Source organism: Nomascus leucogenys, chromosome 12, assembly GCF_006542625.1.
Source record: "Nomascus leucogenys isolate Asia chromosome 12, Asia_NLE_v1, whole genome shotgun sequence".
NCBI classification, from domain to species: Eukaryota; Metazoa; Chordata; class Mammalia; order Primates; family Hylobatidae; genus Nomascus; species Nomascus leucogenys.
In genome coordinates this window covers 103,982,430-104,009,907 of record NC_044392.1, presented here as the reverse complement: position 1 = coordinate 104,009,907, position 27,478 = coordinate 103,982,430, and the positions used below count along the sequence as shown (strand labels likewise).

Sequence of the window (27,478 nt, the reverse complement as noted above, 5' to 3'; positions counted from 1 at the left end):
ACTCTCTTCTGGCTTGTATGGTTTCTGCTGAGGGATCCACTGTTAGTCTGATGGGCTTCCCTTTGTGGGTAACCCAAACTTTCTCTCTGGCTGCCCTTAACATGTTTTCCTTCATTTCAACCTTGGTGGTTCGGACAATTATGTGTCTTGGGGTTGCTCTTCTTGAGGAGTATCTTTGTGGTGTTCTCTGTATTTCCTGAATTTGAATGTTGGCCTGTCTTGCTAGGCTGAGGAAGTTCTCCTGGATAATATCCTGAAGCATGCTTTCCAACTTGGTTCCATTCTCCCTGTAACTTTCAGGTACACCAATCAAATGAAGGTTTGGTCTTTTCACATAGTCCCATATTTCTTGAATGCTTTGTTCATTTCTTTTCATTCTTCTTTCTCTAAACTTACCTTCATGATTTACTTCATTAAGTCGATCTTCAATCTCTGATGTCCTTTCTTCTGCTTGATCAATTCAGCTATTGATACTTGTATATGCTTCACGAAGTTCTCATGCTGTGTTTTCAGCTCTATCTGGTCATTTATGTTCTTCTCTAAACTAGTTATTCTAGTTAGCAATGCATCTAACCTTTTTTCAAGGTTCTCAGCTTCCTTGCATTGGGTTAAAGCCCAGATTGAAAAGCAAGTTCTTAGAGACCTACACAGAGACATAGACACCTACACAATAATAGTGAGAGACTTTAATACCCCACTGTCAATATTAGACAGATCAACAAGACAAAAAATTAACAAGGGTATTCAGGACTTGAACTCTGCTCTGGACCAAGCAGACCTAACAGACATCTACAGAACTCTCCACCCCAAATCAACAGAATATACATTCTTCTCAGCACCACATTGCACTTATTCTAAAATTGACCACATAATTGGAAGTAAAACACTTCTCAGCAAATGCAAAAGAATGGAAATCATAACAAACAGTCTCTCAGACTACAGTACAATCAAATTAGAACTTAGAATTAAGAAACTCACTCAAAACTGCACAACTACGTGGAAACTGAACAACCTGCTCCTGAATGACTACTGGGTAATGAAATTAATGCAGAAATAAATAAGTTCTTCGAAACCAATAAGAACAAAGACACAATGTACCATAATCTCTGGGACATAGCTAAGGCAGTGTTTAGAGGGAAATTTATAGCACTAAATACCCACAGGAGAAAGCAGGAAATCTAAAATTGACACCCTAACATCACAATTAAGAGAACCAGAGAATTAAGGGCAAACAAATTCAAAAGCTAGCAGAAGACAAGAAATAACTAAGATAAGAGCAGAACTGAAGAAGACAGAAACATGAAAAACCCTTCAAAAAAATCAATGAATCCAGGAGCTGGTTTTTTGAAAAGATCAACAAAATAGACTGCTAGCCAGACTAATAAAGAAGAAAGAGAGAAGAATCAAATAGACACAATAAAAAATGATAAAGGGGGTATCACCACTGATCCCACAAAAATTCAAACTACCATCAGAGAATACTATAAACACCTCTATGCAAATAAACTAGAAAATCTAGAAGAAATGGATAAATTCCTGAACACATACACCCTTCCAAGTCTAAACCAGGAAGAAGTTGAATCCCTGAATAGACAAATAACAAGTTCTGAAATTGAGGCAATAATTAATAGCCTATCAACCAAAAAAAGTCCAGGACTAGAAGGATTCACAGCCAAATTCTACCAGAGGTACAAAGAGTAGCTGGTACCATTCCTTCTGAAACTATTCCAAGTAAGAGAAAATGGGGGTTCCTCCATAACTCATTTTATGAAGCCAGGATCATCCTGATACCAAAACCTGGCAGAGACAACAGAAAACAGAAAATTTCAGGCCAATATCCCTGGTGAACATCGATGTAAAAATCCTCAATAAAATACTGGCAAACTGAATCCAGCAGCACATTAAAAAGCTTATCCACACGATCAAGTTGGCTTCATCCCTGAGATGCAAGGCTGGTTCAACATACACAAATCAGTAAATGTAATCCATTGCATGAACAGAACCAATGACAAAAACCACATGATTATCTCAATAGATACAGAAAAGGCCTTCAACAAAATTCAACAGCCCTTCATGCTAAAAACTCTCAATAAACTAGCTATTGATGGAATGTATCTCAATATAATAAGAGCTATTTATGAGAAACCCACAGCCAATATTATACTGAATGGGCAAAAACTGGAAGCATTCCCTTTTTAAACTGGCACAAGACAAGAATGCCCTCTCTCACTACTCCTTTTCAACACAGTATTGGAAGTTCTGACCAGGGCACTCAGGCAAGAGAAAGAAACGGTATTCAAATAGGAAAAAAGGAAGTCAAATTATCTCTTTTTACAGATGACATGATTGTATATTTAAAAAACCCCATCATCTCAGCCCAAAATCTCCTTAAGCTGACAAGCAACTTCAGCAAAGTCTCAGGATACAAAATCAATGTGCAAAAGTCTCAAGCATTCCTATACACCAATAACAGAGAAACAGAGAGCCAAATCATAAGTGAACTCCCATTCACAATTGCTACGAAGAGAATAAAATACCTAGGAATCCAACTTACAAGAAATGTGAAGGACCTCTTCAAGGAGAACTACAAACCACTGCTCAAGGAAGTAAGAGAGGACAAAAACAAATGGAAAAACATTCCATGCTAATGGATAGGAAGAATCGATATCGTGAAAATGAGCATACTGCCCAAAGTAATTTATAGATTCGATTCTATCCCCATCAAGTTATCACTGACTTTCTTCACAGAATTAGAAAAAAATACTTTAAATTTCATATGGAAACAAAAAAGAGCCCACATAACCAAGACAATCCTAAGCAAAAAGAACAAACCTGGAGGCATCACGCTACTTGACTTCAAACTAAACTATAAGGCCACAGCAACTAAAAAAGCATGATACTGGTACCAAAACATATATAGACCAATGGAACAGAATACAGGCCTTAGAAATAACACTACACATCTACAACCATCTGATCTTTGACAAACCTGATGAAAACAAGCAATGGGGAAAGAATTCCCTATTTAATAAATGGTGTTGGAAAAACTGGCTAGCCATATGCAGAAAACTGAAATTGGATCCCTTCCTTGCACCTTACACAAAAATTAACTCAAGATGGATTAACGACTTAAACATAAAACCTAAAACCATAAAAACCCTAGAAGAAAACCTAGGCAATACCATTCAGGATATAGGCATGGGCAAAGACTTCGTGACTAAAACACCAAAAGCAATGGCAACAGAAGCCAAAATTGACAACTGGGATCTAATTAAACTGAAGAGCGTCTGCACAGCAAAAGAAACTATCCTCAGAGTGAAGAGGCAACATACAGAATGGGAGAACATTTTTGCAATCTGCCCATCTGACAAAGGGCTAATAATCCAGAATCTATAAGGAACTTAAACAAGTTTACAAGAAAAAAACAACCCCATCAAAACGTGGGTGAAGGATAGGAACAGCCACTTCTCAAAAGAGGACATTTATGCAGCCAACAAACATATGAAAAAAAGCTCATCATCACTGGTCATTAGAGAAATGCAAATCAAAACCACAATGAGATACCGTCTCACACCAGTTAGAATGGCAATCATTGAAATGTCAGGAAACAACAGATGCTGGAAAAGATGTGGAGAAATAGAAATGCTCTTACACTGTGGGTGGGAGTGTAAATTAGTTCAACCATTGTGGAAGACAGTGTGGCGATTCCTAAAACCAGAAATACCGTTTCACCTAGCAATCCCATTACTGGGTATATACCCAAAGGATTATAAATCATTCTACTATAAAGACACATGGACACATACGTTTATTGTGGCACTATTCACAATAGCAAAGACTTGGAACCAACCCAAATGTGCATCAATGATAGACTGGATAAAGAAAATGTGGACCATATACATCATGAAATACTATGCATCCATAAAAAGGATAAGTTCATGTCCTTTGCCGGGACATGGATGGAGCTGGAAACCATCATTCTCAGCAAACTAATACTGGAACAGAAAATCAAACACCGCATATTCTCACTGATAAGTGGGAGTTGAACAATGAGAACGCATGGACACAGGGAGGGGAACATCACACACGGGGGCCTGTTGGGGGTTGGGAGGCTAGGGGAGGGATAGCATTAGGAGAAATACCTAATGTAGATGACAGGTTGATGGGTGCAGCAAACCACCATGGCACATGTATACCTATGTAACAAACCTGCACATTCTGTGCGTGTATCCCAGAACTTAAAGTATAATAAAAAAAATTTTTAAAAAGAGTACAAAGACTATGAACTAAGTTTCCAGTGCTTCGCATCAGTAAATGATTCAGAAATAAAGGACTTTATTACCTGAGCATAACACTCAAAAAAGCCAGAAAGTTTATACTATGTGAAATTTGGCCTAAGAAAACTATAGAACAAATGGAGCTTACAATGATGCTTTAAGGATGCTACATAGTCAACCTTGGTTGTGCTTTAAAAACAGAGTTCCAGAAAGTTAAGTTTGTTTGTATTTGACCTGAAGAGTACGTATGGGACAAATGTTATAAATGCTGCATCACCAGTCTTGTGTAGCTAAAACTTATATCCCAACGTAGTTTAGATCCTAGATTTGATGGAAGCAGTTTAACACAGGTTAATATGATAGCGTTTGAAATAAGCTAGGCCTAGTTTCAAACTCTGGGTAGCCTCTGAGCCTCAGTTGCTTAATTAGTTAAATGGGAATAATGAATCACTTTACAAAATTATTGTGCAGATGGAATAAAGTGCTTATTACATTTTCTCAATACCCTCTGTTCTTTCTATTCTTTAAGTTTAATCCAATTTAATAGATATACTAATATCTGACTTGCCTTCTCAAAATTGAAAAATAAAATTACAAAAATTTTATAGCAACTGAAATATCAGATGTAGATACTGAAATCTTATAAACATGCTTCCTGTCTTTATTTCATATGAGATGTATCATTAGGTCTTTCGTCTTTATTAGCATATAACATTTATATCACAGAGTAAACCATTTGGGCTGATGATATGTGTAAAATTCGGAAAACATAAGCATTCAATATGCATTATTCCTATTATATGTGTATTGATTTATACAAAAATTTATAAGAAACAATTTTTATGCACTTGAGAGAACACTAAGTCATTCAAAATTTGGTATTTGTAAAGAAGTATGTTATGTCTGTATGGTAGTGTTTTAGATCATCACCTCAAGCCATTGATGTGAAACTGTAACTAGATGCAATTTAACAAGCAATGGCTGAGTTTCCATTGTTTTCCTAGCGTTAACTTAGGTACTTTCAGGAATGTCAAGAAACTGAGTGTCAATTGATGAATCCATAACCCCAAATATCTGACCCCATTCTCCCATTTCCAGAACCCTCCCTATCTTCAACCGTCTTTTACCCCATCAGAACCACCAATCCATTATATTGGCATCTTCTCATGCGCTTCTCCACAACATCGATGTTTTCTCTGCCCTCTTTATATGGCTCAAATTCTATAGTCAATTATCAGATTACTCCCTTGTGGACCCCCTTGACACCCTTTCTTCTCTCTCATGTCACTGTGCATGCTCAGCAAAATTACAACCCTGGCTGAATTCAACTCTCTATGTAGTGCTGAAAGGAACTAGCAAAAAGACTCAACCATACCAACTGATTGAATTCATGGTTGCAAATCTGAAGTGCAGTCTTGAGGCTTACCAGTGATCATTTCATACTTCCCTAGTCCATTGACTCTCCCTCTGTTCTGGGGACAATTTCATATCTTCTCTGGCTTTAAACCATCCATACCTCCTCTCCCATCTTCATGACTACTAATCCTACTCCTCTGAAGAAACGAAAGCTCACTTCAGAGAAGAAACATGTCTCATTTGCTATTTGTGAATACGGCAATTTTCCATTTTTTAAATTAAATATACCATTTTGCCTATAAAACATAATGCTTCCCATATAATTACTTTAGAATACAGTCCTTACTGTAAATGGTTGTTTAGCCTAGGTTTGAATATAACCTAAATATAATAAGCTTGTGTCTCCAGGGAAATCAAAAGAAGTGAACTTGTGGGTTCCCTTAGAAGAGAGTTCATTGTGGGCCTGTGATAGAAATTTTTAGTGATATCACAGCTGAAAAATAGAGATCAGAGCTTGGATTACGTGGTCTACAAATTCTTGACCCTGTTTAATCACAAGTCAGAATGTTTAGAATAAGATATATTGCTAAAGTAAGGCTATTTATTCCATGTCTGAATGAATAAATGTAAAAATCAAAACAAAGTTATATCTTAGAAAATATGCATATGTATATGTACAACAAATAGATATAACTTATATAATTAACTATATGTACATACAAATTTCTTTATAAATTGAAAACAATTGTTTCCAAGGACCAGAGAGAAGATTACAAAGGCTATTCTCATCTGTAAACACCCATTAGATATTTAAAAAAACCTTCTACTCTTTGTAAATGTGTGGTTCTTCATTTGAAAAATGAAAATCATATTGCTTAATACAGCTTCAAAATTACTGAAAGAATTAAATGATTTTTTCACAGTGACAAAGTGAAGTGTAAGTTACCTTATACTTATTAATTAAAATTCTTATTCGTACAATAATTTTATCTAGAATTTTTCAAGTACTTATTAAGGGCCAGACATGATACTCAGTGTTTTACATTCATATCATCAAATACTCAGAATAACCCTTTGAATTAAACAAGACATGACTAATTCATTCAAATATTATAATGCCATCTAAGATTAAATGCTCAGTTAAGTGACAAAACTGGTACTTGGTCACCTTTCCCACCTGTGCTTTTAACCACTATACTTTTAACTACTACTATTTCTCTGTTTGGGTTGAACTCCTAGGTGAAGATATGCTCAAAGAACTTTCCCTAAACTCTAGAACTCATATATTAATATACATGGTGAAGAGCCACTGGTAACCTACTTTTCTAAATGTGTTCCAAGAAATTAAGCAAATTAAGATAACCATGAAAGCCTCAGCAAAAACGTTGCTGAGCATAAACTCTACCTACTCAATAGCTGAAACAAATCATACTCTTACTTTCTTGCCACATTTTGTTTTTCCTGAATTTAATGTTTGTTTTGTTGATTTTGTTGCTTAGCTTTTTGTGAGTTTTTTATCAGTCCAACCCAGAACTCTCCGTAAGCTGTGTAAATTTCCTGTCAATATTTTCAAACACATTAGTTGTTCTTTCACTTATATCTCAATGGGCAAAACTTCTCCAGGAGCTTTTTGAGCTAATGCAATCTAGACTGTGTGCTCTCCAGGCCTGCTGTGAGCCTTTGCCTTGTGAAGCCTCCACCATCATTCTGGGGATTCCCTTTGCCTCTCTTATGTTGGACCATCTGGTTCCTGGTTACATTTCTTCCTTAATACATCATTTTGGTGACAAACATCCTACAGAAGATCTTTGGAAAACGGTGTGTGCAAAATAAAAATCTGGGGAACTTGAACATCTGAAAATATCTTTTAAAAAATCTAGGAGGTTATTACTTCCAATCAGACAGCTTATTTTCAGCCTCAGTTAAGTTTAAAATTTTGTTAGCTTTTCTCTTTAGTATCCTCAGAAGGTTGGCTGTGTCTTTTTTTTGGAATACCCTTCCACCTGTTTAGTAAGGACAAGTCAACTTTAAAAAATTCTGTGTTCTTAGGAAATGTCATTTATTTGGCAGGGATCCCAATGTGCAGCACAGCTTGATCCCCCTTCACAGTCCCCAAAACAGCTAGGCTTGACACCAGAAAGCTCTTTCAATGACAGCCATCCATTTATCAAAATTATTCTGAACTTAGAGAATATGGCTTTAAAAAAAAAAAAAAACGTACTCCAAGAAGTTCTTTCTCAGTCTGCTCAGGGTGCTATAACAAAATACTACAAACTGGGTGACCTATAAACAACAAACATTTGTTTCATACAGTTCCGGAGGCTGGGAAATCCAAGATCAAGGCACTGGCAAAGCTATCTCATGAGGGCCTGTTCCTCATAGACAGTACCTCAATTGACATATGGCCCATAGTGTCCTTATTAAAAAGGCCACTGGGAGCAGCCTTGCCCCTTCTCACTATGTCTTCAGCTGGTGGAAGGAGCAAGACAGCTCTCTAGAACCTTTATTTATTTATTTATTTATTTATTTATTTATTTATTTATTATTTGAGACCTAGTCTTGCTGTGTCACCCAGGCTGGGGTGCAGTGGCATGATCTCAGCTCACTGCAATCCCTGCCTCCTGGGTTCAAGCAATTCTGCCTCAGCCTCCTGAGTAGCTGGGATTACAGGCACCCACCCCCACACCCAGCTAATTTTTGTACTTTTAGTACAGACGGGGTTTCACCATGTTGGCCAGGCTAGTCTCGAACTCCTGACCTCAAGCAATCCGCCCGCCTCAGCGTCCTAAAATGCTGGGATTACAGGCGCGAGCCACCGTGCCCAGCCTCGGGGGCCATTTTAATAAGGGCACTTATCCTATTCATGAAGGCTGTGCTATCATGACCTAATTATCTCCAAAATGCCTCTCTAAAAAACGTACCACCTTGAGTGCTAGGATTTCAACACATGAACTTGGGAAGATACAAATATTCAAACCGTAGCAGGCACATTCTGACAAATCTGCAGCCAGTATTTCTTCCCCAAAAGTTGTTTTAGCAATTGCATGGTTTTATGGGCATCTCTTATCATCTTTCTATTTTAGTGGAAGGCCTGAAGTGTCCCAGTGAAAAAGGTGTTGAAACATTTTTGACAGTGTCCTTGTTCCACAGTTGGCATTTGACTATGTTTAACTGAAAGGTAGAATGTAAATATTTAACTTCCATTTTCTATTTAATTTAAAAAATAACTATTTTTTCAAGTATACAACACAGTATAATTACTAACTATAGTCCCCATAGTATATATTAGATCTCCAGAACTTCTTCATCTTAAAACTGAAAGCTCATACCTTTTGGCCAACATCTCCTCATTTCCCCCACTCCCCAGCACCTGGTAACAACTATTCTACTCTGTTTCTAAGAATTAGACTTTTTTAGATTCCTGTATAAGTGATATGATGCCATATTTGTCTTTCTATGTCTAGCTTATTTCACTTAGCATGTCTTCCAGGCCCATCCATGATGTTCCAAATAGGAGGATTTGCTTATGCTTTAAGGCCAAATAATATTTCATGGTGCACATATATACTATGTGCATATATTATATGTATAGATAAGATATACATATATTATATGTACGTAGGTTTTGCTGTGCAAAAACATTTTATTTTATATAGTCCTACTTGCTTTTATTTGCTTTTGTTGTTTGTGCTTTTGGTGTCACATTCAGAAAAACCATTTCCAAGTCCAATGTCAAGGAGCTTTACCCCTACTTTTTATTCCAGAAGTTTTAAAATTTCAGGTCTTATATATGTAAGTTTTTAAAGTTTCAGGTCTTATATATAAGTCTTTAATCCATTTTGGGTTGATTTTTGTGTATTATCTAAGATAAGGGTCCAATTTCATTCTTCTACCTGTGGGCTTCTAGTTTTCTCAGCACCATTTGTTGAAGAGACTATCCCCATTGGTACATTTGTTAACAATCAGTTGATTGATATATATGTGGCTTTTTTTTCTGGGATCTCTAATTTATTCCACTGATCTCTAAGTCTGTGTTTGTGCCAATATCAGCCTGTTTTGATTATAATAGCTTAGTAATGTAATTTGAAATGAAGAAAGGTGAGGCTTCCAGCTTTTTCTTCTTGCTCAAAATTACTTTAACTACTCAGAATCTTTTGTGATTTCATATAAATTTTCGGATTATTATTTCTATTTCTGTAAAAAAAAAAAAGTCATTGGGATTTTGATAGGAATTGCATTTAATCTGTGAATTACTTTGGGTAGTATGGAATTTTAAACAACATTAATTATTTCACTCCGTGAATTCATGATATCTTCCTGTTTATTTGTGTTTTTTTTTTATTATTATACTTTAGGTTTTAGGGTACATGTGCACAATGTGCAGGTTTGTTACATATGTATCCATGTGCTATGTTGGTTTGCTGCACCCATTAACTCGTCATTTAGCATTAGGTATATCTCCTAATGCTGTCCCTCCCCCCTCCCCCCACCCCACAACAGTCCCTGGAGTGTGATGTTCCCCTTCCTGTGTCCATGTGTTCTCATTGTTCAATTCCCACCTATGAGTGAGAACATGTGGTGTTTGGTTTTTTGTCCTTGCGATAGTTTACTGAGAATGGTGGTTTCCAGTTTCATCCATATCCCTACAAAGGACATGAACTCATCCTTTTTTATGGCTGCATAGTATTCCATGGTGTATATGTGCCACATTTTCTTAATCCAGTTTATCGTTGTTGGACATTTGGGTTGGTTCCAAGTCTTTGCTATTGTGAATAGTGCCGCAATAACACTTCTCAAAAGAAGACATTTATTTATGCAGCCAAAAAACCCATGCAAAAATGCTCATCATCACTGGCCATCAGAGAAATGCAAATCAAAACCACAGTGAGATACTATCTCACACCAGTTAGAATGGCGATCATTAAAAAGTCAGGAAACAACAGGTGCTGGAGAGGATGTGGAGAAATAGGAACACTTTTACACTGTTGGTGGGACTGTAAACTAGTTCAACCATTGTGGAAGTCAGTGTGGCGATTCCTCAGGGATCTAGAACTAGAAATACCATTTGACCCAGCCATCCCATTACTGGGTATATACCCAAAGGATTATAAATCATGCTGCTATAAAGACACATGCACACGTATGTTTATTGCGGCAGTTCCTGTTTATTTTTGTCTTCAATTTTTTTCATCAATCTTTTGAAGTTTTCAGTGATAACAGATTTTTCACCTCAGTTAAATTTATTTCTAAGTGTGGTATTCTTTCCCACACTATTATAAGCATTGTTTTATTTCTTTTTCACATAGTTTGTTGTGAATGTATGGAAACAAAATTGACTTTTAAATGTTAATTTTGTAGCTTGTGCTCTACTAAATTTGCTTAATAGTTCCAATACCTTTTGGTGGATTGTTTAGGGTTTTCTATATATAAGATGCTGGCATCCACAAACAGGGACCATTCAACTTTCCTTTCTGACTCAGTTGCCTTTTATTTCTTTTTCTTGCCTAACCCTCTGGTTAGGACTTTCAGTACTATGTTAAATAGAAGTGACAAGAATAATCATCCCTGTCATGTTCCTGATCTTAAATGAAAAGCTTTCAACTTTTCACTGTTGAGTATGATGTTAGCTGTAGGGTTGTCATATGTGGCTTTTTTTGTGTTAAAGTACATTTCTTCTATACCTAATTTGTTGAGAGTTTCATTATGAAAGGATGTTGGATTTTGTTCAACGCTTTTTTCTGCATCTAGTAAAATGATCATATGATGTTTATCCTTCATTCTCTTGATGTGGTGTATCACATTTATTGATTTGTGGATGATAAACCATCTTTGCATCCCTGGGGTAAATCCCATTTGACTATGCTATATGATCCTTTTAGTGTGCTGTTGTATTGGGGTTTCTAGTACTTTGTTGAGGATTTTTGCACGTATGTTCATCAGGGATGTTGGGCTGTAATTTTCTTTTCTTGTGTGGTTTCTTGTCTGGGTTTGGTGTCAAGGTAATGCTGGTCTTGGAAACTGGATTTGAAAGTATTCCCTTCTTTTCAATTGTTTGAGAAGGATTGATATTAATTCTCCTTTCAATGTTTGGTAGAATTCACAGTGAAGTCATAGGGTACTGGGCTTTTCATTGTTGGGAGATTTCTGTTTACTGATTCAATCTCCTTATTAGTTATGTCTGTTCAAATTTTTTATTCGTGATTCAGTCTAAGCAGGCTCTATATCAATAAGAATTTATTTCTTCTAGATTATTCAGTTGTTTGTTGGCATATAATTTCTTGTAGTGGTATCTTATGATTTGTATATCTGTAGTATCAGTTGTAGTGTCTTCTTACTCACTTCTGGTTCTATTTATTTAAATAGGTTCCCTTTTATTCTTAGTGTAGCTAAAGGCTGTAAGTTTTATCTTTTCAAAAAAACAAATTCTAGTTTCATTGATGTTTTCTGATTTTTTCTTGTCACTGCTTCATTTACTGCTGCTCTGATATTTGTTGGGTTTGTTCTTATTTTTCTAATTACTTGAAGTGTAAAGTTAGCTTATTTATTTGAGATCTTTCTTTGTTCTTAATTTGGCATTTATTGCTATAAACTTCCCTCTTAAAACTGCTTTTGCTCCATCCCATAAGTTTTGGTATGTTGTATTTCTATTTTTTTTGTATCAAGATTTTCTTTTAATTTTCCTTTTGATTTCTTCTTTGACCTAATGGTTGCTCAGGATGGTACTATTTGGTTTCCACATATTTGTGAATTTTCCAGTTTTCCTCTTGCTACTGATTTCTGGTTTTATATATATCATTGATGTTGGAAAAGATACTTGGTATTATTTCAGTCTTTGTAAATTTTTTAAGACTTATTTTGTGGCCTTGCATATAATATTGCTGCAGAATATTTCATGTGTGCTTGAGATTAATGTGTATTCTGCTGCTGTTGAATGGAATGCTCTCTCTCTGTGTGTGTGTGTGTGCGTGTGTGTGTGTGTGTGTGTGTGTGTGTGTGTGTATTATGTCTATGAAGTCCAATGTTTCTTTGTTGATATTTCGTCTGCATAATCTACCCTGTTGCAAGCAGGGTATCGAAGTCCCTACTATTATTATATTTTATTCTATTTCTCCTTTCAGTCTGTCAATGCTTGCTTCATATATTTAGGTTATCTGGTATTGGGTGCATATATCTAAATTATATCCTCTTGCTGAATTGACACTTTTATCATTATATAATTACCCTTTTTGTCACTTGTGACAGGTTTTGACTTAAAGCCTGTTTTGTCTGAAATAAGTACAGCTACTCCTGCTCTCTTTAGGTTTATATTTGCATGAAATATTATTTCTATCCTTTTATTTCAGCCTAATAGGTCCCTAAAGTGTGTTTCAAGCACGTGTAGTTGGGTCATGTTTTTTTCACCCATTCAGCGACTCTATGTCTTTTCATTAGATAATTTAGCCTATTTACATTTAAAATAATTATTGATAGGTAAGGACTTACTATTGCCATTTTGTTGATTTTTGTTCATTGTTTGAAATTACTGAAATATTCTTGAATTGTTCCTTTAATATTTTCTATCCTTTGTGTTCTCAGTTTACTCTTCTTAGAACTTCTATTACTCAGATACTAAATGTCTCAACTATTATAAATTCATCTTTACTGTCTTTTTGCCTAATTTACCACATTTTCTAGAAGACTTCTTCACATTTATCTTTTGATTCTTCTATAGTTTTTCTTTCAATCATTCTTCTGATTTAGAACATCAATTTAAGAAAAATGTCATGAAGTCTTTTTCATCCCATTTTTTATGTCTGTAATCTTGGCACAATGTCTGGCACTTTTGAGTCCTCAAAGAACAGCAGCTTTAAAAGTGTGTGTGTGTACACATCCACACACATTAATAATGTATATATTCACAGTATATATATTATATTCTTTCAGCACACTGATTCTTTTTCCTGTGTTCTCTAAGGTAGATAAATTTTACACATTTATGCCTGAAGCCAGATAATTTTGATATGTTTTTGCTTCTTTTTTTTACTTACATCCTCTGATTCTTTGTTATTTCTAATAATTATAGATAACATTATTACAGCACTTTGTGCCAATTGCTTTTCTATATAATCTCTTCTAATCCTCACTACAACTCTATGATAACACCATTCATATAATCACTATTTTTCAGAGTAGGAAACTAAGGCATTGGGAGTTTAAAAGACTTGCCTAGGGCTACCAGCCAGAAAGTATATAGCTAGGATTCCATCTTAAGCCAACAGATTGTCCTCTGACTTATTTTAAATTTAAACTGTAAACAGTGTAATACGAATTTTTAAACAAATAATATAGCAGCATTTTCAACAAAGTAGGCAATTCCATTTTCAGGAGAAGATAAAGAGACGTCATCTTGTTCTTAAAATCATATTTTAACTCACTTCTGCTTCCATGTCCTGGTTTATACATAATTTAAGGATACATCATTTTAAGGCAGGGACCTGTGGAAATAAAGCATCATGCATACCAGCATGCAATGAGCCCAGATTGGAGAGTGAACAGAAAAAGCTAAACGGAGAAAAGGAGAAATTTGTACTCCTGTTGGTTGAAGATATTTAAAGTAAAGAATTTCACAGGAAAATGTTAAGAATTATTCACAACTTAGATTATTGACCTGGCTGCCCTTTTTTAGTGACTATTTAATGGAAGAAGTTCTAGGTGTTTTAGCCTTCCAAAAACAAGAGGAACAGGCTTTTTCATTAAATTCATGCATAATGGAGCTCCCAAACTTTTGGAGGCTCTTATTTAGAAGTAAGAATCGTTCAGTAATAATTTTAGGACCACATGATTTCTGGTGAAATTTTAAATGGAGAGAAATGGGGTGAGAAACATTGCAAACCCCCCTTTGTACCCCTCTTTAGCAGTGGATAAGTGACCTGTCCTGGATTTGACTACCCTCCTGCTGCTTCAAGGGCTTTGAAGTCCTGTGGACATGGTAGTCTAGATGAATGGAATCTAAAAAGGTGGAATATTTTGTTTCTTGAGTATCCATCATCAAAAAGTTCAATTATATCCTGCCACAAAGCATTCCTTATCCTTCTGTCAGATATGAAGTACTGGGAAAGGCCAGTTCTTTTTGAAAATGTTTGCATCCTTCTACATTGATCCATTGCTGTCAATTGATTGAAATGTCCCCCACATCTTTTATTCCTCTGACCCTCACATTTATGGATTAGGTTTGCAGCTTTTGCATTTTCAGTTTCATAGAAAAATCTGTGTTTTTCTGTCACATAGCCAGCAGCACAGCTGTGACAGCAGATGAGCAATTCTCCAAGGGCAATCAGCCAGGCTGGCTACCTCAGAGACTCCAGGGGGGACCCAAGGAAAGCTGCTTGTCTCTTCACACTTTCAGGCAGATGCAGAGCTGCACTCTGTACAGCCAACAAAAAAGAATTGTATAAAATTTAGCAGAGCCCCATATTAGTTTGGGAATATCTATCAGTTTTGGGTGTATTCTTAAATATTTTTCACATGTATATGTTCAACCTTCCTAACCTTATAAAATGATTATTGGAGTAAAGATTTTATCTTCTGTTTTCTTTACATCTACTTGTTCTCCCTTCTCTCAGTAGTGGCACTATAACTTAATAACTTAAGCTATTTTTATTTCTTTAGGTTACCAAAGATCAAAGATTTATCTTAGGCCAAATACACAATTGTCCTAAATTTTACATACAATTTTAAACTTTTATTATAAAATATTATTTAACATTCAACTTTTATTAAAAATCATGTATATATGATTAATAATATTGATATGTTATTAAGGTTTTATTTCTACTTAAATGGTTATCCTAAATGGTGTTTACACCATGTACTGACTCATAGTTTTAATAATTATCTAAATATTAGAACTATAGTTTAAAGAATATTTGTTGGAACATTTTCATGTACTTTTTTTTTTCACATTTTAGGTGTACAAGAATTTCCAGAAAACATAAAGTGCTGTAAGTGTTTAACAATTATTGAAGCCAGTGTCAATCCCATTTCTAAGTGAGTATGAGTGATTAAATTTTATTTGTATTTATATTTCCATTGTATAATACTGTACCAAAATAGAGGAAATGCACAACATAATTTAAATTTAAATGTAGCATTGACATAGCATTTAATTGAAGAATGGGAAACATTAGTCAGAATAGTTTGACAAAAGATGATTAAAAACGTTGCTGGGTAGCAAGGAAGACCCAATTGGCAAAAGACGGTATTACTTTGAAACAAACTTTGTCACCATTTCCACAGCTCTCAGGTAACATTCCACAGATAAGAATTGAAAGTAATAAAACAGTTATTAGTTATGGTCATGGTGAAAAACGAGCATCAAGGACTGCCAGAAGTTCAAGATACTGCAAGAGTTTAAGGTATTGACAAGTGCATAAAAATAACCTATCATGTAGTTCAAGGAAATTAAGTATGACCAGAACTAGAAAGTACTTGTATACCAGAGATTGCAGCAAGAGCAGAGAGATAACCCTAGGAGAATAGGAGAATGGAAGACATGGATGATAGAGATGCTGTGATCAGAAAATGGGTATTTGTAGTCCAAGATGTGTTAATTAAGAAATGCTATAGAAAAATGACACCCGGCAAGTGACCATGTTGGTAAATTGAGGAGATGGTGTAGTGACAGAAGTCTGTGGAATCAAGTAGGTCAGGAAGCAATAAAATAAATTGATTGGAGGAGTCATGAACCTGAATGTTAAAGTCACTTAATAATGGAAGTAGAAATAAACTCTAGACAGGCTCCTGACAGTTGTAATATTTAGAAAAGGTTGAAACAAGTCAGTTGTATTGGGCTGCAAAAAATGAGCTTCAGAGTAAGACTGGCATTTTAATTATACAAAGCTGACAGTAGGATTTGTGAAAAATTCCTCAATCTTTTGTCTGATGAAGTGTAGGAGGCTGGGGGAGACTGGAGCCCATTGGAAAGACATTCAATGGATGGAGTGTTTTTAGAAGAAGACATAAATAAATTTGTCAAAGGGAAGTTGATGGGAAATTTATACCAGTAGAGTTGAGGAGAGGGAGTAGTGAAAGTGGTTCTCTATGGATGATGGGAAGAGGCTCTAGACAAGGTGAGAAGTGGAATAGAATGTAAAAGAATGAGATCGAAGTTTAGATGGAGATCTTTATAGTGGATGGTTTGTGAAATAATCTGAGGCCTTTTGTAGGAAATGTAAAACATCAAGCAACAAAATGTGTTTAAAAATTACAGTTTTTCTTCCTGAAAAAATTACAGTTTTTCTTCCTGAAAATAGGGAGGGAAGAAAAAGAGAAAACAAAACCCTAAAAAGCTTTTCCCAAAACTCTTAGACCAAAATGCAATTTTTTCAACATCTCAATGAAATAGATGTTACTAATTTCTCCCACCAGGACTACAGTCCTGTCCGTGACTTGAGTGAAAACAATCCAGTGTTGACGATAAATTGCTTTGTTTTCCCTAATTACTTAATTCCAGTAGCTCATCTTATTTAGGAATCATGGTAGGTCTTTGGGAGTGGAAGCCAGATTAGAAATTACATCTTCGAGAAATTTCAAGTCTATGGTTTTATTGGATATGTCTCATTCCCTTCATATGTTTAACTTTTTAAAAGATAAATATGACCTATTTCAGCAAAAATGCATAACACTATAAACATTAAACAGTTTTGAAATTCATAAAAATTATGAAAAGTCAATATAATTGTTTATCAAATTTTAGAGTCAGGTTTTTAAATGTTATTTCTATACAATAAAATTTACTCTGGCCACGCATGGTTGCTCACACCTGTGATCCCAACACTTTGGGAGGCCAAGGCAGGAGGATCACATGAGTTCAAGATTGGCCCTGGCAACATGGTGAAACCCTATCTCTATAAAGCATGCCAAAAATTGGCCTGGTGTGGTGGTGTGTGCCTGTAGTCCTAGCTACTTGAGAGACTAAGGTGGGAGAATCACTTTAGCCTGGGAGGACAAGGCTGCAGTGAACCATGATCATGCCCCTGCACTCCATCCTGGGCAACAGAGTGAGACCCTGTCTCAAAAAAAGTAAGATTAATTCTATTTAGGTGTATGGTTCAATGAATTTTAACAAATGTATACAGTCATGTGACCATCTCCATAGTCAAGATACAGACTATTGCATCATCTCAAGGAATTCTCTTAGCCCAGTCATCCACTGACGATTACTATCCCCATTGCTTTGTCTTTTTCAAAATGACAAATAAATGATATCATACTTTTGTGTCTGACTTCTTTTACTTAACATAAAGATTTTGAAATTTATTTGTAATTTTTCAATAATCAGTACTTCATTCGCCTTTATTGCCAGGTAGTATTCCATTGTATGGATATAACATTATTTGTGTATCTATATTTCAGTTGATAGGCATTTGGGTTGTTTCCAGTTTTTGGCTATTATGAATAAGGCTGGTACAAACCATGAACAAGTGTTTGTGTGAGCATATATTTTCATTTCTATTGAGTGAACCCCTAGGAGTAGTTTTCTGAGTAGTATGGTATGTGTATGTTTAACATGATAAGAAACTTCCAAACCACTTTCCCAAAGCTATTCAATTGTGCGTTACACCAGTTCAGTTGTTCAGGGTTCAGTTGTTCTTCATCTTTGCCAGAATTTGGTTCTATCAGTTTTTTATTTTTTTCCATTTTAGCCAGTGTAGTAGAAATGGTATTTCATTATGGCTTTAATTTATATTTCTAATGTCTAATTAGCACCTTTGCATGTATTTATTTATAATATGTATTGGCTTCTTTGGTAAAGATTCAATTTTTTTGTTCATTTTTATTTGCTTGCCTTTTTATTATTGAATTACAAGAATTATGTATATATATTCTGGACCTTCAGAAGATATTTGGAAGTGAAGATTTGCTCTTATTCTATGGCTGATCTCTTTATTTTCTAAGTGGTACCTTTCAAAGAGAAGGTTTTCGATTTGATGAATTTCTATTTAATAATTGTTTCTGGTTTCTGCTGTCCTTTCTTATCTAGGAGATCTTTGCTAAATGTATAGCCATAGTCATTTTCCCCTGTGCCATCCTCTGAAACTCTTATAGTTTAGGTTTTACAGTTAGGTCTATGATCCATTTAAAGCTGATTTTGTGTACCTTGTTGTAAAACAATTGATCACATATATTTGAGTTTATTTCTGGATTTTTGATTTTTGTTAATCTATATGTTTGTCCTTACACAAATTCCCTATTGTATTAATTACTGTAGCTTTATATAATAGTAAGCAATGAAATCAGAAAATCTGAGTCCTTCAACTTTGTCCTTCATCAAAATCGTTTGGGCTAGTATGCTTTTTGCTATTCTATGTAAATTTTATAATTAGCTTGCTAATTTATACAAAAATCTACAAGCCTGTTGGCATTTTGATAGAGATTGCATTAAATCTGTAGATCAATTTGGATAGAACTTAACATCTCAAAAATATTGAATATTCTCATCCCTGAGGATCATTTAGCTCCATACTTATTTAGGTATTTTAAATTTTATCAATATTTTATAGATTTCAGCATACAAATTTTGTTCTTTTTATTCTAAGTGTTTTATTGTTTTTGTGCTATTGTGAATGATTTTTTATTATTCCAATTGTTTACTGCCAGCATGTATAAATACAATTGATTTTTAATATTTATCCGATCTTCTGTAATCTTACTAAACTCACTAATTCCATTAAATTGCATATGTAGATTTTTGGGGAATTTTCTATGTAGAATATCATGTTACCTGTGAATAAGACAGTTTTATTTTATCATTTTTTATCTATATGCCATTTATTTGTTTGTTTTTCTTACCTTTTGGTCTTGGCTAAGACCTCCTGTACATGTTGAACATCAGAGGTGAAAGCAGGCAGCATTGCCTTGTTCCCAATCTTAGAGAGAAAGCATTTAGAGTTTCACCATTATGTGTGATTGTTACTTGTTTTTTAAATATATACCGTTTATCAGATTGAGAAAATTTCCAGTAACCTGACATTCACTTCCTTTTGAGCCCTCACTAGCAGGGCCATCAAAGTTTAGATTTCTTCTAAAAGTCTTTTCAAGAAAATGTACGCTTTATCATGATTTTTTAACATTCTCCAGTCTGTGACCACTGAGTGCTTTCAAAGCCACTGCACATTTTTAGAAATTAGTTATAGCAGAACCCCAATTCCAAGCATCAAAAATCTTTATTAATTTTCTAATGCTCTGAAACAAATCGCCACAAACGTATCAGCTTAAAACAACACATATTATGTATTTCTCAATGTCTGTGGGTCAGGAATTCGGGCATGGCTTATCTGGGTCCCCTGCTTCAGAAATTTCACCAGGCTGCACTTTTTGCTGGCTGTCAGCTGGAAACCACTCATGGGACCTGAAGACTGTGTGCTGTTCCCTGCCATATAATTCTCTCCCAAGGCAGTTTTGAGTCTCTTAGCCTGATGGAGTTATATAATGTAATCTAGTTGTGGGAGCAACATTCTGTCATATTTGCCACATTCTATTGATCAGTAGCAAGTCACAGGTCCTACCAACACTCAAAAGAAGAAGATTATACAACAGGAGGTGAGGATCACGGCAGGGCATTTAGAATGTGTCTTCCACATATCTGATATTTGGTTTGCTGAGTTTATTACGAATGGATGTTGAATTTTGTCAAAGTTGTTTTTTATAACCCCAGATCATATGGTCTGTCTTTTTTAGTTTGAACCTATGGTGACTCACACTGATTGATTTTTGATTATCAGCCAATTTTGCATTCCAGGGATCATGGCTACCTAATTAGGAAGTATTACTTTTTTTTTTCTATGTTGATGGCTCTGATTTGCTAATATTTGTGAGGAATTTTCCCAGTTATACTCATGGAGCATATTAGTCTGAAGTTTCTTATCTTGTAATTTCTTTGTCTGGTTTTGCTATCGGGGTAACACTGGCTTCATAAAATGAGTTGAGAAATGTTATTTTCTATCTTACATAACAGTCTAGCTAGAATTGGTGATTTTTTTTTATTATACTTTAGGTTTTAGGGTACATGTGCACAATGTGCAGGTTTGTTACATATGTATCCATGTGCCATGTTGGTGTGTTGCACCCATTAACTCGTCATTTAGCATTAGGTATATCTCCTAATGCTGTCCCTCCCCACTCCCCGCACCCTACAACAGTCCCCAGTGTGTGATGTTCCCCTTCCTGTGTCCATGTGTTCTCATTGTTCAATTCCCACCTATGAGTGAGAACATGCGGTGTTTGGTTTTTTGTCCTTGCGATAGTTTACTGAGAATGATGATTTCCAGTTTCATCCATGTCCCTACAAAGGACATGAACTCATCATTTTTTATGGCTGCATAGTATTCCATGGTGTATATGTGCCACATTTTCTTAATCCAGTCTATTGTTGTTGGACATTTCGGTTGGTTCCAAGTCTTTGCTATTGTGAATAGTGCCGCAATAAACATACATGTGCACGTGTCTTTATAGCAGCATGATTTATAATACTTTGGGTATATACCCAGTAATGGGATGGCTGGGTCAAATGGTATTTCTAGTTCTAGATCCCTGAGGAATCGCCACACTGACTTCCACAATGGTTGAACTAGTTTACAGTCCCACCAACAGTGTAAAAGTGTTCCTATTTCTCCACATCCTCTCCAGCACCTGTTGTTTCCTGACTTTTTAATGATGGCCATTCTAACTGGTGTGAGATGGTATCTCATTGTGGTTTTGATTTGCATTTCTCTGATGGCCAGTGATGATGAGCATTTTTTCATGTGTTTTTTGGCTGCATAAATGTCTTCTTTTGAGAAGTGTCTGTTCATGTCCTTCGCCCACTTGTTGATGGGGTTTATTTTTAATATTGGTAGAATATGGAAGTGCAACCATGTAAGCCTGGAAATTTCATTATGAAAAAGTTTTAAATTATGGATTTAATTTCCTTAATAACAATTGGACTATTCAAACTATTTCTTCTTGAGTTACCTTTGGTAGTTGTGCTTTTCAGAAATTTGTACATTTCATATGTTTTCAAATATTGGCATATTGTTCTTCATAGAATTTCTTTATCTGTTGGTCGTTTAATATCTGTAGTTTTCTAGTGATGCCCTCTCTTTCATATCTGGTATTGGGAATTTGTGTCTTCTTTCTTTTTTTGCTTAATCAATCTGACTAGAGATTTATAAATTTTGTTGATCTTTACAAAAAAAAACCCAGATTTTTGTTTCATTGACTTTTTTGTATTGCTTTTCTGTTATTTTCTAAGAAATCTGTAAAGTATTAAGTAATGTAAGTCCTTTAATATAAAAGTTAGTTTTCAGTGTTACCATTTTAGTTTTACTTTTACATGTGAACTTTATACTATAAGCTAGACGCCTTAACCAAGTTATTGGTGAAAATTATTACAATAAAAATTGAAAATAACTCCTCAATGGGAAAAGCAAGAACTAACATTTATTGAGAACCTACGTCTTAAACTTCTAGATACATTATTTCATTTTAATTTTTACAGAAACCTCATTCTGTAGATAAATACTATTACCTTTTATAGAGAGAAATGCATGAAGCCAGTATTTAAATTCCTAAGTTTCTTTCACTATATTTCACCATATCTGATAATTTATTTTTATTTGCTATAGGATACATTCTCAAAAATTTAAAACATTCTGAATGCTCAACAATGAAGAAATTAGTATTAAATTACAGTACATCTATGGGGTGGATATGAAAGTTATAAGTAGAGTGACCAAGTGTCGCTGTTTGCCCAAAGCATCTCTGTTTACTAGCCTTGATTTGGCGTATTTATTAATAGCTGTCTTCTAACTCTCACAAATGTCCTAGTTTGAATTATAAATTATGTATTCACGCGATTTATACAGCAAAATTAAAAGACAATTATACATTAAAGGGAGATATAATGATATAAGTTTGCAGTGTGGTTAAAACAATTAATAGATCAGAAAGAAATCAATGAAATGATAATCATGGTTGTGCTAAGGAGGTAAAATTATTAGTTACACTTTTATCTTTATTTTCCTAATGTTCTCTAACATTATGATGTTCGTTTTATAATTTTAAGCTGCATAAATGAAGATGTTTTGGTGTAAAATGCCTTCCCAGCTAGAGTAGAAACTTGTACATTTTGTTCTTATTCACAACATAAAAAACTTAGAATTTTCTATGGTTTAACTGTTCTATTAGAGGTCAGATGCTTTTAATATGTTTTCATTAAACTTCTAGAGTAAATGCAATTAGAAAAGATAAAAATGGTGAAACAAGGGTGACTGAAACTAATCTTAATTTGCCTATTCCAATAGTAAAAATTAGCAATTATGGAAGTATCTAAAATAGTATTCTATTTAGTGTTTATTGAAACATCAAAATAAAATTCGTACTAAATAAAAGTAGTAAAATTGCTTTGATTTGCTGATTCTTACTATGGGATAGGTAGTCATTCAATCATCGGAGCAAATCTGAGCAGCAGATATTAGTATTATCATTTTACAAATAAGGAAATCAACTATTGCAAATTTAAGTAATTGCAAAGGTCACATGAAAATAATTTGAAGACCTGTGATTCAAAGCAAGGTCTTCTGACATCAATACATGTGCTCAACTGCTAAACTGTATGAGTGTCTGGGTCTATTGTTATTCCATCTTTGTTGTAGTTTTTTAACTGATATATATAGATGTACATTTTGGGTGGGCACATGTGCTAATTTGATACATTCATATAATCAAATCAGGATAATTGAGATATCCATCACTTTAAATATTTATCTTTTCTTTACACTAGGAACATTCTAATTCTCTTCTGGCTATTTTGAAATGTAAAATTAATTAATGTTAACTAGAGTAACCCTACTGATCTATCAAACACCATATCTCATTTGTTCTATGTAACTGTGTATTTATACATACCACTTTTAATTTAAGCAATTAATAAAAGGAAAGTATTTACTTATCAGAATGAATAATTTGCTAATTTATAAAACATATATATTCTTTGAATTTTTAAATAAATCAGTCACATGTGAAAAGCCACAAAGTTATTTTAAGATAGTAAAATCATTTCATTATTGAGAGTTCCTTACTTAATGTCAAATATTGGATTTCATTGAATACTTTGCAGGAAAGTAAAGGCAACTTATGATTGTCATCTTCATCAATTGTATCCAGCTTGCTATGGAATATTTTCTTCCTCACAGTTCCTCATACACTGTTCTGGAAGTGATTATATTGACAAGTCAGGCCCTTGTCTCTATCAGAAGCTACAAAATGTACCATAAAATTAATGATAAATAACTCCTCAATAGGAAAAGCAAGAACTAACATTTATTGAGAACCGATGTCTTAAACTTTTCGATACATTATTTCATTTTAATTTTTACAGAAACCTCATTCTGTAGATAAATATTATTACCTTTTATAGAGAGAAATGCATGAAGCCAGTATTTAAATTCCTAAGTTTCTTTCACTATATTTCACCATATCTGATAACGTATTTTTATTTGCTATAGGATACATTCTCAAAAATTCAAAACATTCTGAATGCTCAACAATGAAGAAATTACTATTAAATTACAGTACGTCTATGGGGTGGATATGAAAGTTATAAGTAGAGTGACCAAGTGGCTCTGTTTGCCCAAATCATCTCTGTTTACTATTCTTGATTTGGCATATTTATTAATAGCTGCCTCTTCACTCTCACAAATGTCCTACTTTGAATTATAAATTCTTTGAAAATCTTTTTTGGCAGACTTACTGACTGTACATAGATGATTTTTCAAAAACATCGAAGCCATTTTTCATTGTATGTTATTTTCAAAGTACAATAATGGACAGTTTAAGAGATTTTAAAAATTCCTTATCCCCAAATAATTTATATTTTTTCCCAGGAATAGAAAATTTCCAATACTAGTACAAAGCATTATTGTATAAACATTCAACTAAATCTATGAACAGAATCCTATGAGGAAAATCAAGAAGACATCAATTTTGAATCTAAGTGCAGAGTAACCATTCAATAAATTCACATTGAAGTGAGTTGAAATAAAACATAGATGTCATTAAATAAGATATACTATGTAATCATATTCTTAACTCTACATTTTTAAGAAGGAAAGTTCAATAGAAAATGCCAATACATCTCTTTTTATAACCAGGCTGATAAAAACGACTTACTTTCCAATGCTGGTTTTTCATATAACCTATTTTTGCTGGTCCAGTTTTGTTATTGGAATCTGAAAAATGTGGTCAGTTCTTAAACTCTGAAACAAAATGTTCTGTGTAATAAACCAGATTCTTCTAGGGCATAAGCATTACCAAAGAAGAAGCAAAAAAGAAGTGTATTTTTGATCAAAGAAGTAGTACAATATCATTTATTACATACATATGGAGAATAGTAGACTGAGAGAAGCTGGATAGTTTTGATATATAGGAAAAATATTTGTCCCTACCAATAGAAAATTAGTATTTTAAAAGCTGTTTTTTGACTGAGTAGTGACACTGTTAAATTATTAGATTAATGGTTTTAACATTCGTCTAATTTTACATGTATCATATTGATCATCTTTTTTGAAAAGTCATATGTAACTAGTTGTTTTGAATTACAAGACATCAAAGATAATAGTTACATTCCAATTGAAATGTATTTAACATCTGTGCCATCCTCATAACAACTGTCATACTATCAGGACGTGAGCTCTAATGCATTACAACAAAGTAAAACACAGAGAAAATTAATGACCCACCATAGACTTTCGTTTCTATAAGATCAAGTTCAAACCTTTGAGTTGGGCATTCAAGGACTGTAAACCCTGCCCCCTCCTGGTATTCTTAAATATTAACTCCGGATACTCTCATACGTAAAGTATATGCTACAGAGCTTGTCTTCTCTTTGTTACACATCTCAAGTGTCTTGTTACCTCTACACTATAAAAACCTTCATTTTTCACTTGCCTGCCTTCTCTTTCTTTTCTACTTTCATAAATCCTATGTCTCTTAAAAGCAAATTTATGGCAACATCCTCTGTGAAATCATATCCACACAATTCAACTCCAAAATACAAACTAGAACAATATGTTTACAGTGAAAATAACCAATATCAGATTAATATACAGTAAGTCTTCACTTAATGCCATTGATAGGTTGTTGGAAACTGCAACTTTAAGTGAAAGGACATACAGCGGGTCTTCAGATAATGTTGTTTCCTTCAACATTATTTCGTTATAATGTCGTAGAGAAGATAAAAAATTGTTTTGTTATACATAGTTTCACTTAAAGTTGCAGTTTCAAAGAAACTATCAATGACATTGAGGACTTATTACTAAGAATGTGTAAGGATTTGCCTTAAATCAGTATAAATATATAAATGTGTTTGTTTTAGATTGCCCAGAAGCAGACGTTTAGAAAAGAATACAAGCAGTGTACTTAGGAGATAAACCCAGGAAATACTTGTTGAGAGTGTTTTTTCAAGCTCTTTACAGTATTTGGCCATTGGACTTTAACTTTCTGGGGAACTCTGGGTAACAGTGTAAAACACATACCAGAGTTATCAAACACAATGGGAGAGGGAGCAGAGGCATTTATATTCCTACTTGTCATTAGTTAAGTACTGTCTCTGAGAGGGACATTAATTCCATAGAACTCGGGCTACCAGGTGCATGAACAGACCAGGCTTTAGCAGCTGAAGAAAGCCTTCAAACAGGAAGGAAAGGGGCAGGCAATCATGATTTGTTCCAGTGCACAACAAAATTATAAAGGCAAGGAGTTCTCTGGTTGGGGCACCAATAGAAAAATAGGTAAAATAAGTAAACATGTATTTCACAGAAAATGAAACAAATACTGCTAATAAACTTTTATTCCTAACTAACCAGTGAAATGATTATTATTACTATTTTATATTTACCAAATTGGCAAAAATGAAAAAAGCTAACAAAACCAAGGGTTAGGAAGGACATGGAAAAAAGGTGGAACTATTTTGAATGAAATTTGGCTACATCTAGTAAACACAGAATTGCATTCCCTGTGACCAATGATGTCACTTCTAAGGATATAACTTAAGTAATATTTTGTAAATGTATACTATATGTTCAAAAGTATTCACAAAAGCCAATATTTGTAATAGCAAAATGAAAAACTAGAAACAACTGTAGGCCATGCACGGTGGCTCATGCCTGTAATCCCAGCACTTTGGGAGGCCGAGGTGGGTGGATCACCTGAGGTCAGGAGTTCGAGACCAGCCTGGCCAACATAGTGAAACCCTGTCTCAACTAAAAATACAAAAATTAGCAGGGCATGGTGGAAGGTGCCTGTAATCCCAACTACTTGGGAGGCTGAGGCAGGGGAATCACTTGAACCTGGGAGGCGGAGGTTGCAGTGAGCCGAGATTGCACCATTGCACTCTAGCCTGGGAGACAAGAGTGAAATTCTATTTCAAAAAAAAAAAAAGAGGAAGAAACGACTGTAGTATTCATTAGAAGGAAAATGGTAAATTCTTTATTCATACAATGGAATACTATGTTATGATGGCCAATCAGTCACATCAAAAATGGATGGATTTTTTAAATCTAATACTAAATTTTTTAAAGCCTTGGGAAAATGTACATAGTATGATTTGATTTATATAATGTGCAAAACCATGCAAAACCATACAACATGTTTTGTTTTAGGGAATTAAATATTTGTAGTAAAGCTGTTTCAAAACAATAGTAAACATGACTCAGGAATTTGTGGGGCAAATAGGAAGATGTAGACAGGGAGGGACACCCAGAGGGTTTCAAAGATACTGATTCTATTTCTTCATTCTATTGTGGGTACACATATGTTCTTTTATATGT

The 27,478-nt window shown here is 34.4% G+C and overlaps 1 protein-coding gene across 3 annotated transcripts in view; it reads left to right on the top strand.

Annotated features, from left to right (window-relative positions):
- Window positions 1-27,478, top strand: part of LOC115837495 (leucine-rich repeat-containing protein 7-like) — a 315,547-nt gene that overhangs the window by 245,663 nt on the left and 42,406 nt on the right. For all 3 annotated transcript variants that reach the window (XM_030823158.1, XM_030823159.1, XM_030823157.1), the window contains one exon: window positions 15,581-15,659. In XM_030823158.1, coding sequence (XP_030679018.1) covers window positions 15,581-15,659 — 79 coding nt within the window. The remainder of the gene's footprint in view (window positions 1-15,580; window positions 15,660-27,478) is intronic.